The sequence below is a fragment of the Myxine glutinosa genome, chromosome 1 (genome assembly GCF_964187855.1).
Source record: "Myxine glutinosa chromosome 1, kmMyxGlut1.1, whole genome shotgun sequence".
Taxonomy (NCBI): domain Eukaryota; kingdom Metazoa; phylum Chordata; class Myxini; order Myxiniformes; family Myxinidae; genus Myxine; species Myxine glutinosa.
The window spans coordinates 391600314-391617813 of record NC_136261.1 but is presented as its reverse complement, the minus strand read 5'-3'; the positions used below and the strand labels follow the sequence as shown (position 1 = coordinate 391617813).

General features: G+C 41.6%; 1 protein-coding gene and 1 long non-coding RNA gene across 2 annotated transcripts in view; both read left to right on the top strand.

The window, feature by feature from the left end:
* The window catches only part of LOC137416573 (uncharacterized), a 471916-nt gene that overhangs the window by 264669 nt on the left and 189747 nt on the right, over positions 1–17500 (top strand). The window lies entirely within an intron of this gene.
* The window catches only part of LOC137416476 (uncharacterized), a 15550-nt gene continuing 4539 nt past the window's right edge, over positions 6490–17500 (top strand). The window contains exons 1-10 of the mRNA XM_068102086.2: positions 6490–6579; positions 7307–7474; positions 7746–7850; positions 9912–10034; positions 10463–10573; positions 11017–11068; positions 11487–11557; positions 15104–15243; positions 16050–16212; positions 16329–16595. Of these exons, the coding sequence (XP_067958187.2) occupies positions 6490–6579; positions 7307–7474; positions 7746–7850; positions 9912–10034; positions 10463–10573; positions 11017–11068; positions 11487–11557; positions 15104–15243; positions 16050–16212; positions 16329–16595 (1290 nt within the window). The remainder of the gene's footprint in view (positions 6580–7306; positions 7475–7745; positions 7851–9911; positions 10035–10462; positions 10574–11016; positions 11069–11486; positions 11558–15103; positions 15244–16049; positions 16213–16328; positions 16596–17500) is intronic.

Below are 17500 nucleotides of genomic sequence, written 5' to 3'. Positions count from 1 at the left end.
GTGTGTGTGTGTGTGTGTGTGTGTGTGTGTGTGTGTGTGTGTGTGTGTGTGTGTGTGTAAGTGCAAGCAATAAAGAACCGCGCTTTGTACGTACATAATAAATAGAAGCTTTGCGGTTCGAGGCATCACCGATCTCCTGCTAGATATCAATATAGGTTAATTTATTTATTTATTTTATGGAAACGGTTTTTACATAAAATTTCATTTATAAAACGGTATTTTTATTTCACAGTTGAAAGTTATGGAAATTACAATTTGCAAAACCTAGCTATTGATTGAGGTAAAAAAAATAATTATGGACGCATTTACCGATTTAATGTACATTTTCATTTACGGATACTTTTTGTCCCCCGTCGCACCGCGGAGCGAAAGGGGGACGATGGTTTTCCCCTCCGTCCGTGTGTCCGTCCGTCCGTCCGTCCGTCCATGCGTGCGAGCGTGCGTGCGTAAGCGAAGGACGGCATTCGAATTTGGTGTGCGGGTGCAACCCACGTCAAAATCCAAGATGGCCGCCACCATGTATGTCTGACGCCATGTATGTCTGAACCTTGTGAGAGGAATATCTTGAAAAATAAGCGAAATACCAACTTCTAATTTGGTGTGTCGGTGTATCTCGGCAAAAGGAAGAACGCTATTGAAAATTGGGTCGCCACGTCAAAATCCAAGATGGCCGCCACCATATATATGTCTGAACCTTGTGAGCGAAATATCTTGAAAACTAAACGAACTACTAACTTCTAATCTGGTGTGTGGGTGTATCTAGGCATAAGGAAGAAGGCTGTTGAAAATTGGGTCGCCACGTCAAAATCCAAGATGGCCACCGCCATGTATGCCTGAACCTTGTGAGCAGAATATCTTGAAAAATAAGCGAAGTACCGACTTCTAATCTGATGTCTGGGTGTATCTCGGCATAAGGAAGAACGCTATTGAAAATTGGGTCGCCACGTCAAAATCCAAGATGGCCGCCACCATATATATGTCTGAACATTGTGAGCAAAATATCTTGAAAAATAAACGAACTACTAACGTCTGATCTGGTGTGTGGGTGTATCTACGCATAAGGGAGAACGCTATTGAAAATTGGGTCGCCACATCAAAATCCAAGATGGCCGCCTTGCGTCTTCCACTTTGTCAACTCGCATCACTTCACCAAAGGAGGACATAGGCGTAACGCTTGTTATTCTTTTCATTCACAGACATTATTGTCATCGTTATTTCACAGTTTACAGTCAAATAAATTTCAATTTTCAAAGGCTACATATTTTGATTGAGCATTTTCTTGTGTTTTTTTTGTTTATGTACGTGGTCGCACTTTTGTTAACGTAACATTTCATTTACGGATGCTTTTCAACGGTTCTGTGATTTTTCTTGGTGTACCGGCTTTGATGTCCGTCGGCACGCCAAATTACAGCTTTGTGAGCACTCTACAAGCTGAACACGCCCAGGTTCTGTGGCTGAAACAACGGACTGAGCACCTGTAGGTCACGTGCTTTTTGTTTTATTGGTTCGCTCTGTTGTTGTTTTGTTTTGTTTTGGTTCGTTTTGTTTTGTTTGTTTTGTTGTTGTTGTACGATCCCTGATTGGCAGAAACACAGTGATTGAATGCAGATCTGTGTTCTGGACATGCACCTCAGATCAGAACAGGAAGGTGAGCTTGGATACGGCAAGGCGAGAAATCGATGAAAACAACAAAAAGATTCGCAGATTGCAGGAAGAAAATAAACAAACTTCCAAGCTCATCCATAAAGTTCCGCAGGTAAACGAGGTTAACTTTCATTGAAATATCATCACCTCTTCAATATCACTACATTTATAAGATGATCATAATTAGATTTATTAAGCATGCATATTGTATCATAATAATAATGTAAGAACATTAATTGTACATATACAAACTAGTGAGGTTTGCTTACACATTGTAAACAATTAGAAACAGCGCTTCGTTTGTCGGTACATAATAAATAGAAGCTTTATGATGACTTTATTATTGAGGTTTAAAAAAAAATTACGGAAGTATTTACGGTATAATTTTGTAAATTTTCATTTAGATTTTTAATTCACAGTTTACAGTTATGTAAATTACAATTGAGGTTTTTATTTCACAGTTTACAGTTATAGGAATTACAATTTTCAAATGATAGTTCGGGATTGAGTTTTTTTTTTACGGAAGTGTTTATGGATTTTTCCATCAATTTTCATTGAGGTTTTTATTTCAGTTTACAGATGTAGAAATTACAATTTTCAAATGCTAGATATTGATTGAGGTTTTTTTTTAACGGACGTGTTTATGCATTTTTACAGCAATTTTCAGTGACGTTTTTATTCCACAATTTACAGATGTAGAAATGACAATTTTCAAATCCTAGTTATTGATTGAGGGTTCTTTTTTAACGGACGTGTCTACGGATTCTACATCAATTTTCATTGAGGTTTTTATCTCACAGTTTACAGATGTAGAAATTACAATTTTCAAATGATTGATATCAGGTGAGGTTTGTTTTTTTACGGACGCATTTACGTTTTTTTATTGTAAATTTTAATTGAGGTTTTTATTTCACAGTTTATAGATGTAGACATTACAATTATGAAATGCTAGATATTGATTGAGGTTTTTTTTTTTTTACAGATGTGTTTACGGATTTTTACATCAATTTTCATTGACGTTTTTATTCCACAATTTACAGATGTAGAAATGACAGTTTTTAAATCCTAGATATTGATTGAGGGTTCTTTTTTAACGGACGTGTCTATGGATTTTACATCAATTTTCATTGAGGTTTTTATTTCACAGTTTACAGATGTAGAAATTACAATTTTCAAATGATTGATATCGAGTGAGGTTTTTTTTTTTACAGGCGCATTTACGTTTTTTTATTGTAAATTTTAATTGATGTTTTTATTTCACAGTTTACAGATGTAGACATTACAATTATCAAATGCTAGATATTGATTGAGGTTGTTTTTTTTACAGATGTGTTTACGGATTTTTACATCAATTTTCATTAGGGTTTTTATTTCACTGTTTACAGATGTAGAAATTACAATTATCAAATGTTGATATTGATTGTTATTTTAAGGAAGCATTTACGTTTTTTATTGTGCATTTTCATTGAGGTTTTTATTTCAGTCTACAGATGTAGAAATTACAATTTTCAAATGATAGATATTGATTGAGGTTTTTTTTTTAACGGATGTGTTTACGGATTTTTAAATCTATTTTCATTGAGGTTTTTATTTCACAGTCTACAGATGTAGAAATTACAATTTTTAAATGATAGATATTGATTGAGGTTTTTTTTTGTTTTGTTTTTACGGATTTTACATCTATTTTCATTGAGGTTTTTATTTCACAGTTTACATATGTAGAAATTACAATTTTCAAATGATAATTATCGATTGAGGTTTTTCTTTTTTTTTACGGATGCATTTACTTTTTTTTATTGTAAATTTTCCTTGAGGTTTTCTTTTTAGGGATGCATTTATGGTTGTTATGTAAATTTTCATTGAGGTTTTTATTTCACAGTTTACAGTTGTATAAATTACAATTTTCTAATGTGAGATATTGATTGAGGTTTTTTTTACAGACGCATTTACTATTTTTATGTAAAATTTTCATTGAGGTTTATATTATACAGTTCACAGTTGTAGAAATTCTAATTTTCAAGTGATAGATATCAATTGAGGTTTTTGGGATTTTTTACGGACACATTTACATTTTTTAATTGTAAATTTTCATTGGGGTTTTTATTTCACAGTTTAGAGTTGTATTAATTACAGTTTTCAAATGTGAGATATTACTACATCGTGAATGAGGTTTTTGTTTTATGGACACTTTTACGGTTTTCATGTAAATTTTCATTTACGGACACTTTCCAACGCTTTCCTACGGTTATTTGATTTTTCCCGGTGGATTGGCTTTGATGTCCATCGGCAGGCCAAATTTCATCGTTCTTCGTCACCCAGGAGGTACCGAACATTAATATTAGTCAGTGAGTGGTTCGAATGACATAAGGGTGAAAGGTGCGAGGAGAACTCGGCGGGTGAAGTACCAACCGAGAATGAAGGTGTGGAGGTTGAAAGAGGTGACAGTGAGGGAGGCATTAAAAGAGAGGCTGAGTATGGTGGAGGATGATGTGGTTGAGCTTGAAAGTGTTTGGATGTCAATGAAAGATATTCTGTTGGGAGCCGTTGTTGAGGTATGTGGATGGACAAAAGGACCACCGAAGCAATCGGAAACATGGTGGTGGGATGATGAAGTTGGAAAGAAGATTGACGAGAAGAGGAAGAAGTTCAAGGAGTGGCACAAGGCGAAGGGTATGGGGGCAGAAAAGGCAGAGCATGAAAGTTATAAGGCAGCCAAGAAGGCTGCAAAGAAAGAGGTATCAAAGGCACAGGAGGCATGTAGGAAAATGTTCGGAGAGCGCTTGGATTCGGAAGAGGGTCAGAGAGCGGTATTCAGGATTGCAAAGCAGATAGCGAAAGAGAGGTGTGATGTGATGGGGGTGAGTTGCTTGAAGGATTAAGTGGGACAAATCGTTGTGGACCCAGATGGAATTAAAGGAAGATGGAAGAGATATATGGAAATACTGTTGAATGCAGAGAATAAATGGGATGGCAACATAGAGAGTAACCCAGTTTTAGGACCGGCAGGGAAGATAACCGAGGAGGAAGTTGAGGAAGCGATAAAGGCAATGGAGAGTAGAAAAGCGGGAGGGCCGACGGGAGTTGTGGGAGATATGTTGAAGGCAGCGGGAAATTGGGGTGTGAAGAGAATGACAGAGATCTGCAATCTGGTGGTGAAAGAAGGCCGCATTCCAGTGGATTGGGAACTGAGTACCCTCGTCCCTCTATACAAAGGGAAAGGTGACCCTCTGGACTGTGGCTCATATCGAGCGATAAAGTTATTGGAGCATGGAATGAAGGTATTGGAAAGGGTGTTGGAGAGGAGGATAAGGAAGAAAGTGAAGATTGACGAAATGCAGTTTGGATTTATGCCAGGAAGAGGAACGACAGACACGCTTTTTATTGTGAGGCGGTTGCAGGAGAAGTACATGGAGAAGAGGAAGAAGTTGTTTCTTGGGTTTGTTGATCTGGAGAAAGCATTCGATCGGGTTCCACGTGAAGTAGTGACATGGGCATTGAGGAAGTTAGGAGTTGAGGAATGGTTGATCAGAGTGGTGATGGCAATGTACAAAAGAGCGCGCACAGCTGTAAGGATGAAGGGCGGGAACAGTGGTGAGTTTGAGGTGAAGGTGGGAGTGCATCAGGGGTCGGTACTAAGTCCACTACTATTTGTAGCTGTGATGGAGGTGCTGGCTCAGAACGTAAAGGAGGGTTTACCGTGGGAGTTGTTGTATGCAGATGATCTGGTGTTGATTGCAGAAAGTATGGATGGACTGAAGGAGAAGATGAACAAGTGGAAGGAATGTATAGAGACAAAAGGTCTCAAGGTGAATATTGGAAAAACGAAAGTGATGGCAAGTGGTAAAGCATGGGGTGAGGTGGAAAGAACTGGGAAGTGGCCGTGTGCTGTGTGCAGGAAGGGTGTCGGAATGAATTCCATTCAATGTACAATGTGCGCTGAGTGGGTTCATCAAAAATGTGGTGGTTTGAGAGGGTCATTAACCAGTATGGCAGCTACATTCAAGTGTAAGGTGTGCACAGAGGGAGCTGCAGATGGAGGAAATGTTGAGTTGGATGTTGGAGATGGCGTGAAGCTGGAAGGTGTGAAACATTTTGTTACCTTGGAGACATGCTGAATGGAGAAGGTGGATCAGACTCGGCAACGGTTGCTCGAGTGAGATGTGCATGGAAGAAGTTTCGGGAACTGAGTGGCTTGCTGATGAGGAGTGGAGTGTCGTTGAAGCTGAAGGGAAAGGTGTATGCTGCATGTGTGAGAAGTGTTATGATTTATGGGAGTGAGACATGGGTAATGAACAAAGAGCTGCAACGAAGGCTGGAAAGGGTGGAATTGCGAATGGTTCGGTGGATGTGTGGAGTATCATTGAGAGAGAGGAAGACAAATGATGAATTGCGAAAGATGATGGGAATAGAGCCTGTGATGGATGCTGTGAAGAGAAACAGGTTGAGATGGTTTGGTCATGTGTTGAGGAAGGATGAAAGTGGCTGGTTGAGAAGAGTGATGGAAATGAATGTGGAAGGAAGTAGAGGACGGGGAAGACCGAGAAAGACCTGGCTAAAGATGGTGGAAGAAGAAATGCGGGCAAGGGGGTTAACAAGGGGAGATGCAGAAAATAGGGCAAAATGGAGAACATTGTCATAGGGACCGCAAGGCTAACCCCCGCTCTAGCAGGGAAAATGGCCTTAAAATGCCTGTTGTTGTTTGTTGTTGAGTGGTTCGAATGAGCTTGATATTCGTATATTAGATTATAATTAGAGTTAAAGCACAAAATGAATTCCTGTAATATCATCAAAAAGGTTATCATAATAATATTCATTGAGAACATTAGTTGTGATCACACTGATGATATGTTATGTTTGCAGTATGGAAAGGTGTTGAACGATTTGAAAATTGTTGATAAGAAGGAACGCTTGCTGTTATCTACACTTTCAACTACGGTGAGGTTTAAATAAAAATGAAGGATGGGTCTCAATGGGAGTATGGTGCTCCGTGTAACACTGTGTTTACATTGGCTCGTCGTCGCCGGGTGCACACTTAGAAGGGGTCCATGACGACGACATTGTTTACGTGTACACATCGTGATATATTTCAGTAAATAATTGAAATGTGACGTCACTGAAATGTCACCGGTGTACGTGCCAGTGCACACACTGCAGCAGGCGCGGGAGAGATATTTTGGAGGAGAACTAGAGACAAAAAAGAGAACCAGGGACAAATGTGGACCCACAAATTTGTTTTCCACCAGACCCACAAAAGGTTAATCCGGCTCTGACTACATGAGAGCACGGTGCCAGAAGCATGGCACTGGGAGCGCATAGTTGGGGGGAGCATGGAACTAGGAACATGCAGTGATGGGAGCATGTTACTACATGAGAGTATGGTACTAGAAGAATGCTATGGTGTGAGGAACATGGCACGAGGAGCATGGCAATCGGAGTGTGGCACAAGGAGGATGGCACCAGAAGGGTGGCACTAAAAGCATGGTGCTGGGAGGCGAAAGCATGGCACAAGGAGCATGACGTTAGGAGTGCGACACTGGGAGGATGGCACCGGGAGCATGGACCTGGGAGCATGATGTATGGGGTATGGTACTACATGGGAGTATGGGGCTGGGAGGATGGTCATTGTATAATATGTCAGTGCTGGTTCTGTATGTACTCATAGGCAATTGTGGAAGTAGTGAAGGAGTGGGCATTTCGCCAGTCTTGCCAAGCCAACCTGGCAGTCGCTGAGAGAAGACGCAAGGAAAAGCAGCTCAAGGCACTGACTGCAAAGGTGGAGCACATGAACACCCTGAAAATGGTCTCCACCACACAAGCAAAGGCACAACAGGTACAGTTTTAGGGCTTCTGGGTGTTTCCAATATTTGGTGCAAAACCCGCATGAACAAAAATCACACCTCATGTTAATCCACTAACCTAGAGGTTTAAGGGACGGTCATGGTATGTGTGTTTTGTGTTGCACATGGTACTTAACCATTCATGAGAAAAGAGAACACCAAAAATTACACTCTTGAGAAGTTTTACCATTCTTTCAACATTTAACTCTTGAGTTACTGCATGATTGAGTTGTTAACATGATGCTCTCCCCCTGGTACCTGGAGGAGGTGAGAATGCTCGAGAACATGCTGGAGAAGATTAAAATGAAGGTCATGGCGGCACGAAACATTGCGACTCTGCACAGCAAGTTGAGAAATAGCCTTTTACAGGTTTGTTCACTTTGTTCTTCTTTTATTATTTCAAGGCTTGTCTGTAATTCAACTGTACAAATCTGTAAATGAACTACGATGGTGATCGGTAAATGTGTGGCCAAACTCAAGAAGTCAATGACTGACGTGACTGAACTATATTTTTCTAGAACTCTCTCCCAATCTCCTTCCTCTACCACCATTTCCCTCTCTCTTCCATTCTGCAATTCTGTTTTTCTTTACTTAGGTCCTTTCTCTTTCCCTCTCCTTGCTTATGTAATATATAGATGACGCAGAATGGGTCGGGTTGTGCTTGTGAAAAGACAAATAAAATAAATATGTATATCCCATCAATGAATGATTTTCGTGAAAACGTAAGATTGAAATTTCTCCTGTGAAAAGATGGGAAAAGCAACTTTTGGGCAACGCGGGCAGCTGAAAGTGGCTTCGTGATTCCGGCCTAGCATAGTCTGAGCCACCAGGACTCACGAAGGCCTATGCCGGTTACTGACACTGGTCCCTGACACCGGTTGGAGCAAAGATTGAGGAAGGAATATTTGGCAGGGACTAAGCGGCTGGGCACGTGACAATGTGGTTGAACAACCGCATATATGTATTAACTAGAACGGCACTCTCCGACATGACCTCTGACCTTTGACTTATTGACCCCGAAATTCAATCAGTTCATATTTACATCATTACACACACCTGTACCAAGTTTTAATTGAAATCCCTTCAGCTGTTCACAAGTTCTCACATTTTTACCTGACAAGACCTGTGACTTTTGGCCTTTGACCTTAGACCCACAAAATCGAATCCTTTAATAGTTACATCATTATACATACCCGTACCAAATTTGAATTGGATCACTTCAGCCATTCTCAAGTTATAGACCTATTACAGACTTTGACTGTTGACCTTTTTTTTTTTTTGTATACAAGATCGAGGCTCGTGAAAGAGCGAACACTAATCATACAAAAAATCAAACAGACACATAAAACAAATAAGTGGAGCGGTAGACAAGATGGGGAGAGAGAGGGAAGCACACAACACAACATTTGAGAGCAGGGACATCGGGAGATCTGTGGGAGGGAGAGGGCTTGGGGGGTGGAGGTGTGGAGGTGTGGGAAGGGGGGGGGGGAGTATAAAACATATGAACACTGCAAGGACTTCCAGGAAAGAAGTTGGTATTTCAAAAAAGTGGATCTGAGGTGAATTAGCGGGGGTAGAAAAGATCAAGGTTTTGGATGGGGGAAGATAAGAGATGGTGGTGAACAGCTGTTTTAAAGACCTGGAGGGATTAGTGGGATTGAAGAGAGTGGGAGAGTTTGTTCCAGAGGCGGGAGAAAAGGGGAATGAAAGAGTGAAGGTGAGCAGAGAGCCTAGATTTTGGCAGTTTAACCATAAGAGGGTTGCTGGCAGATCTTGTGCGACCTGTAGGAATATTTGGGGGACAGAGCCCAGAGAGAGCTGGGTGAGCAAGGCAGGAGAGGAGTCGGTAGCAGACAGAAAGACCACCAACCAGCCTGCGGTGAGTGAGTGAAAGGCCCTCGGAGTTAGCTTCATCGCGGGAGATTGCCATGACCACAAAATCTAATCACTTAATCTTCACCTCATTATACAAACCTGTACCAAGTTTGAATTAGATCACTTCAGCTGTTCTCAAGTTATAGACATATTACAGATTTGACCTTTGACCCCGAAATGAATTACTTCATCTTTACATCATTATACATACCTGTACTGAGTTTGAATAAGATCACTTCAGCCGTTCTCAAGTTATAGACCTATTACAGACTTTGACCTTTGACCTCTTGACCTCAAAATCTAATCAGTTCATCTTTACCTCATTATACATACCTGCACCAAGTTTGACTAAGATCCCTTTCGCAGTTCTCAAGTTATCACGGTAACGAAAACCTATCACAGACGGACGGACGGACAACCTGAAAACATGTCTGCGGTGACTTCGTCGGCGAAGGCATAAAAAGGGCCGAGCGTACATTGCCTGTAATCACTGACCTTTCAAGATGGAGGTTTATGATACCGATGTGTTCAAATCTGTGTCTCCACACTCCGCAGGAATACAAGAGCTCGATGAAGAAATTGGCCGAACTGGAAGAGATTGTTAATCTCCAGGAGAAAGATCTGGAGAATGCTCGAAGCATGGAAGAACAAGCTGCAAGAGCGGAGCAAGAATCCAAGGTTTGTCAAGCTTGTGCTGCACCGAACCATTTGTTCACACGTTAGACCGGGTTGTTCTTCCAGTACTTTGCCAGAGGAAGACCATGTCAGCCTGTACCATGCTTTACTGTATTTACATGCTCTGTCATTCCATTCTCAAAAAGAGCGGCCTTGTCAACTTCTCGTGTTTTACTTGTTCTGCACCTGCCGTTAACAACAAGGAGTATGTGCGGATATATTAAACCATGTACCCCGATGATATCCAAGGAAGGTATTTCTTCCACATAAGGTTTCCAGTGCTTGGAAGATGGCTTGCCTGCCATTCCAATAAGAGCAACAATTAGAGTCCGACTTAACATAGCACGTATTCCATGTCGCTTGGTCACAGCAACGGTTCCTCACTTTGAACAGTACATATCATGTGATTTCCACTTATTTCCTACATTCAGGAGAAAGAAGTTTCAGCCGAGCGGAAGCAGACAAAGGAAGCAAGGAAGCAAACATGGAAGCTGTCCATCAAGGATAAACAACTCACTGCTGTGAAGGAGAAACAGGAAGAGGCAAAACCCACAAATCCTATACCCTGGCACTTCTCATGCTGATCCACATCTATCACATAACTTATCTCTGCTGCTCATTCACCTTTAACCTGTTTACCTTCTCGCTACTACCCCATAGGGGCTGGCAGGGTGGCCTGGAGTAAGGACTTCTTTGTTTCTATCTCTTTCCTTTTCTCAAATTTTCTTCAAATTTCTCAAAAAACAATTTTGGAAAAAGGAAAAAGATAGGGTGAAAGAGAGATTTATATCTTTTCCAAACACCACTACCTGTCCCCCCCGCCCTCCCCCCGCTGCCCCCTTCATGTATTATGTGGATGGTCCCTTAAGGAAATGTCCTGTTCCTGAAAGACCTTTCATCCTGTTGTTGAAATGAAAAAAGAAAACTATAATTGGATGTGTTTGATTTAACAAAGATAACGATGTTTACTTCGATCATCTTCCAGGCTATGGAGAAATTGATCGCCAATGAACGTGTGAACCAGTCTACATCTCCTGGTAAAATACACGCACTCACTTGTGTAATTTTATTCACCATGACGTCATTAAATGAAGTGAAATTCCCAAACCATCAAATTTCAACCAAATCACCAACATCGGGTCCAGTGCTTCAGCGCACCGCCCTTCGCGGAATCGGAGAAATTGATAACTTTGGTTGTAATCTCCTTTTGTGGGATTCAGAAGGTAGGACAGAGTCCTCCCAAGTCCCAAAGTATCAGTTTCGATACAAAACAAAAACTGTTCAGTCTGGCGGAGGTATGCTCTCCACTGAGTGCCGCTCTCGATGAAACTTGCATTTCCTAATTCAATTGTTACTGTACTTTTCATCCTAATTCTTCAAGATCTACAAAACACCTTGTGTACCATTGTATTTACTGTTGTCTAATTTATTTAATGCTTTATCTTTGGTGCGCAGCAGGTACCAGGTTGAACAAACATCCCACGTATTCAAGGGAAGTGACCCCTTCTCTAGGTCACACTTATCAGGTCTGTATCAGATGCCAATGCTCATCTATTACTAAAAGAAGAAGCGTGTGTGTGTAGTTGGTTGTTGTCTCCATTTGATGGTTTCAGGAGGTGGAACGGAGTCCTCCCAGGACCCAAAGTATCCACCTCCTCTTCGATAAGGGATCACGGTTCATGGACCAAGCTGTTCAACCTTTTCAGAGTTTTGTTTCAGAGACAAACTTTTTCAGAATTTTCAGAGTTTTGTTATATTCCCGGGGATGGTTTTCAAAATCTCAGTGAGGTTCTTCTTCATTATTCCTGTTGCTCCAATTATAAATGTTACACTTTTGATGCTCTTCAGCTTCCTAGATCTCTTGACCTCATTTTTTAGGTCTTGGTATTTGGTCATTTCTGGTATTTGTGGATCGTGTTTCGAGTTTTCTGGAACTGGGATGTTTAAATTTTTGCAGCTATGCCAATGGATTACTCTACATGCCTTGTTGTGCCTTTGAGTGTACAGCTGTTCTGACATGATTTTTTTCCATCCCGATAGATAGGTATTCTCAAACCCAGGGTCACGTTTAGTGCTTTAATTTGGTGAATTTTCGTTTGTGGCCTTGTTTAATAGTAGGTGGTCTTTTGTTCTATAGCATCCTCTCTTACATCCCCCGTTTTCTGCCTCTCGGCCTCCTTCTTCTGTTAGGTGGGTTGGTCTTTGATTTTATATTTGTTCTTTTATTTCTTGGACCGTCTTCTTTAGCTCTGGGCTTCGGTTTCCTCTAATGAATTGTTGTATTTGTCCTGTGTTCTTTCTCTGTTGGTCTCTCTGTGTTTCTAGTGTCTGTTAGCTTTCCAATGGTACCATTTTTAATATTCTACCGCATTATCATTATTTCATTATTATTATTTATCATTAGTGTGTATCAGTATGCTTTATTTTATCGGGATCCTGCTGGCATGGAATAATTTTTTTTAAATGGTACTCTTGTGAATCTAATAATTGATCAATTTTCTCACTTCGAAAGCTAATAATCGATTTACCTGAAACAAAGGTTTGTGTTCGTTTAATCATAAAGGTGCCTGTTTTAAAAGCTCATGTTTCCAGGATTGAGAAAGAAGAAGCGGGACCTTGAGCTTTAAAGTAGTGGTTCCTGCTGCTGTCGACTAATATAAATTGTACCGTTGGAAAGCTTATAATTAATGAATTTTCTTGTTTGTAAAATTAATAATCTATTTACCTAGAACAAAAATTTGTATCCATTTAATCATAAAGATGCCCGTTTTAAAAGTCCCTCTTTCCAGGATTGAGGAGGAAGAAGCAGGAATATGAGCTTCAAGCAGCGATTCCAATGGTAACCTTTATTAGTCTACAGCAGCAGGAACCCAATGTCGAAGGACCCGGAAGGAGCACACAAAATTATATTTAGTAATACTTCTGGAAGCAATAAAAAATATATAAAAGTACACCGAAAAGCACACAGACGACGACGACGACGACAACAACGCCAACAACAACAATGCCAACGCCAACAACAACAATGCCAACGCCAACAACAACGCCAACAACAACAGCCACACCAACAACAGCCACGCCAACAACAGCCACGCCAACAACAGCCACGCCAACAACAGCCACCCCAACAACAACAGCCATGCTAACAACAACAACCACGCAAACAACAACCACGCCAACAACAGCCATGCCAACAACAGCCACGCTAACAATAACAGCCACGCCAACAACAGCCACGCCAACAACAGCCACGCCAACAACAGCCACACCAACAACAGCCACCCCAACAACAGCCACCCCAACAACAGCCACACCAACAACAACAGCCACACCAACAACAGCCACCCAAACAACAGCCACCCAAACAACAGCCACCCCAACAACAGCCACCCCAACAACAACAGCCACCCCAACAACAGCCACACCAACAACAACAGCCACACCAACAACAACAGCCACACCAACAACAGCCACCCAAACAACAGCCACCCAAACAACAGCCACCCAAACAACAGCCACCCCAACAACAGCCACCCCAACAACAACAGCCACGCCAACAACAGCCACCCCAACAACAACAGCCATGCTAACAACAACAACCACGCAAACAACAACCACGCCAACAACAGCCATGCCAACAACAGCCACGCTAACAATAACAGCCACGCCAACAACAGCCACGCCAACAACAGCCACGCCAACAACAGCCACCCCAACAACAGCCACCCCAACAACAACAGCCACACCAACAACAGCCACCCCAACAACAACAGCCACACCAACAACAACAGCCACACCAACAACAGCCACCCAAACAACAACAGCCACCCCAACAACAGCCACCCCAACAACAACAGCCACCCCAACAACAGCCACACCAACAACAACAGCCATGCCAACAGCCATGCCAACAACAGCCACCCCAACTGTTATAAATAGCTTATTTTTTTGTATACAAGATCGAGGCTCGTGTAAGAACTAAAAGATTTAAAAAAAATTAAATATATAAAAATAAAATATGATTATAATTAAAAAAAATAAAAAGAATAATCATTTAAAAAAAAATCTAAAATAATAATAAAATAATAAAAATCATTAAAAAAATTTTTTTAAAGAAGATTAGAGCGTGTAAGATTTTTCATGTTTTACTTTATCTTACATCCTCATTGACACTCATAGATCGACATGCAATATGTATGTGAAGTACAGCACAACATGCTGTCTTTTGATTAAATCCGTCAGCCAAGCGACGGTTTGGCACACCACGTGGTTCTTCAAGCGGACCTTCATGAATTTGTATTTCATTGTATCCATTGTGTTTTACTGTAACTGTTATCGTAGTTATTTACGAGACCCATTAAATTTTTGTCTTGAAAATTAATTGAAGCTGATTGGCTGCCTTGACAAGAAGGATACGTCACAATTTTGACGTTCTTTTGTCTAATGAAGGATTTAATTTCAGGGCTGAATTCCAGCATCGTTGGATTAGTTGGATGGAATTTGGGGATTGAACCCACTCAATCCCAAAAAATTGAAAATACCTCAAATATATGGAACCTGGTGTAATCTCGCCACCCCCAAATCACTGTTATATATTTGGCTAATTTCATACAAACATGACCATCGGAGGAAAGCATTAAACAACAAAACCTAAGAGATCAGTTGTCTGAGAAGCAGGTACAGGTATCTCATAGAAACCGAGACAGTCAGTCCTGCTAAAAGGTTCATTGTACACGTCCGCACACTGTGTGGATGTCAGACAAGTGATTGTCTGATGGTATCCCACTCAGTTTATGTACACAGTGTGTATTCAGAACCACCCCCTTTAGATCCACCCTTGGTATTCTCATAGATGCCGGCTCTATTAGGTACACAAAGTAGTTCTTAACTGCTGAACATGTGACGTCACAATGCATGCATTGTGTTTTCTCAAGGGCCTAATCTAAGGTTCTAATTTCAACTCTGTTAAATCTATCCATGGGAGCACCAAGCGAATAACGTACTGGAGTGGATGGGTGGTTCAAGTGAAATTCTGATTGTGTGAAAGTTCACAATTTTTCTTCCATGTGCAGCAAGATGTTGAAACGATAGATCGTCTCCTGGTGAAGCTTAAGGAGACGAAGGCACACTTTGAAACAAACAGTGAAAAGCTTCCTTACCTCAAAAGCATTCACTCAGAGCTTACCTTCCATGAACCACTGCACAGGGCCAGGTGAGAGCACACTTTACTATGTGAGACTTTACTTTACACTTTACTTTTACTTACTTTACTACTACTTTAAACTACTTTACTTTACCTTGAACTTAATTTAACTTATTCACTTTATTTAACTTTTATTTCATTTAATTAAAATTAAATGAATTAATTCATTTATTTTAATCAATTAAATTAATTAATTTTATTTAAATTTAATTTATTTAACTTTAAACTTTATTTAACTTATTTTAACTTTTATTTAATTTAACCTTTTTATTTTTACTTTATTTAACTTTAAAACTTTAAACATTATTTATTTAACTTTACTTATTTAACTTTAACCACTTTACTTTAGTTTTATTTTACTTTATACTGCGAGAGCATACTTCGACTGCTAAGACTGTGAATGAGCTAGCATCTATTTACTATGTATGCAAATATGGCTGAAGCTTTGACCCCGCCCCATGACCCGCCCCCTTCAGTGAATCTGTAATAATTACATACGCATTATTTGTACATCCCATGTGACATTGAAAAACCATGCTTCCGTGAACACATCGAATCCAGGAGCTGGTATGATATCTTGGAGGTATGCACACTCAAACTGTCGAGCCTGCGTTCGAATCCCAACCCAGCTATGTTAAACAGGGACTCCCATGTACCAGGATTAGTTGATGATTACCACGTGATCTTGTTATCGGACACTAATTGTTGAAAGTGAACTTTGAGGATATCACAGAAGTTTGGTGTGATTTATTTATTTATTTTTCCTCCCACCTCCCCTTTCCCCCACCCTGCCCCTTTGATCCGCCATTGTGCAGCCTTGCAAAGCGAGAGGCTGAGTTACAGGAACGCCTCACTCATCTGCAATCCAGACAGACAGACGCATTGGCAGCATTTGTCAGAGAGTCTCGTGTGCACGCAGGCCTTTTGCATGGCATTAGTGCCCTCTACAGTAAGCTGGGTGGCATCATAATTACAACGGTAAGGGACATGGATTGAGATCCAGAGATGACGACGATGGACAGATGATAGACAATCATTCTGGACAACATTGGTACAATAATCTCGATTGCTGCTTCCTTCCATTACCCCCATAGTCATTTTGCTTTGATGATGCCGAGGACAAAGGCTCGAAGGGGTCAGACGCTGACAGTCTGGAGCATCGTTCACTGGGTAAGTCACCTAAGTGTGAGCATGATGCCCATACAGGTAGTATGGATCAAGTGGACATCGGAGAGACACTCATTTCCAAAGACTTGGAACCACTGGACATGCTGCAGTTTTGTGAGGACAGGTTGCTGCAGTTGTCCGCTGTGACTGGCGACACGTCTGTACATTTGGATGATCCGGCAGTGAAGGAAAAGGTAAGTGAGTTGGATCGTGGTTTTCCATCATATCCCCTTGTCAATTAAAAATATAAAACAAGAACTGCCACTTTATAACTGCTGACGGTGATGACCAGGTACAAAGACGTTCCACTTTGAGACAGCCCCGCCTTTATACAACCTCGCCTTGACACAGCCCCGCCTTTATACAACCTCGCCTTGACACAGCCCCGCCTTTATACAACCTCGCCTTGACACAGCCCCGCCTTTATACAACCTCGCCTTGACACAGCCCCGCCTTTATACAACCTCGCCTTGACACAGCCCCGCCTTTATACAACCTCGCCTTGACACAGCCCCGCCTTTATACAACCTCGCCTTGACACAGCCCCGCCTTTTACAACCTCGCCTTGACACAGCCCCGCCTTTATACAACCTCGCCTTGACACAGCCCCGCCTTTATACAACCTCGCCTTGACACAGCCCCGCCTTTTACAACCTCGCCTTGACACAGCTCCGCCTTTATACAACCTCGCCTTGACACAGCCCCGCCTTTATACAACCTCGCCTTGACACAGCCCCGCCTTTATACAACCTCGCCTTGACACAGCCCCGCCTTTATACAACCTCGCCTTGACACAGCCCCGCCTTTTACAACCTCGCCTTGACACAGCCCCGCCTTTATACAACCTCGCCTTGACACAGCCCCACCTTTATACAACCTCGGCTTGACACAGCCCCGCCTTTTACAACCTCGCCTTGACACAGCCCCGCCTTTGTACAACCTAGGCCTTGACACAGCCCCGCCTTTATACAACCTCGCCTTGACACAGCCCCGCCTTTATACAACCTCGCCTTGACACAGCCCCGCCTTTATACAACCTTGCCTTGAGACAGCCCCGCCTTTATACAACCTCGCCTTGACACAGCCCCGCCTTTATACA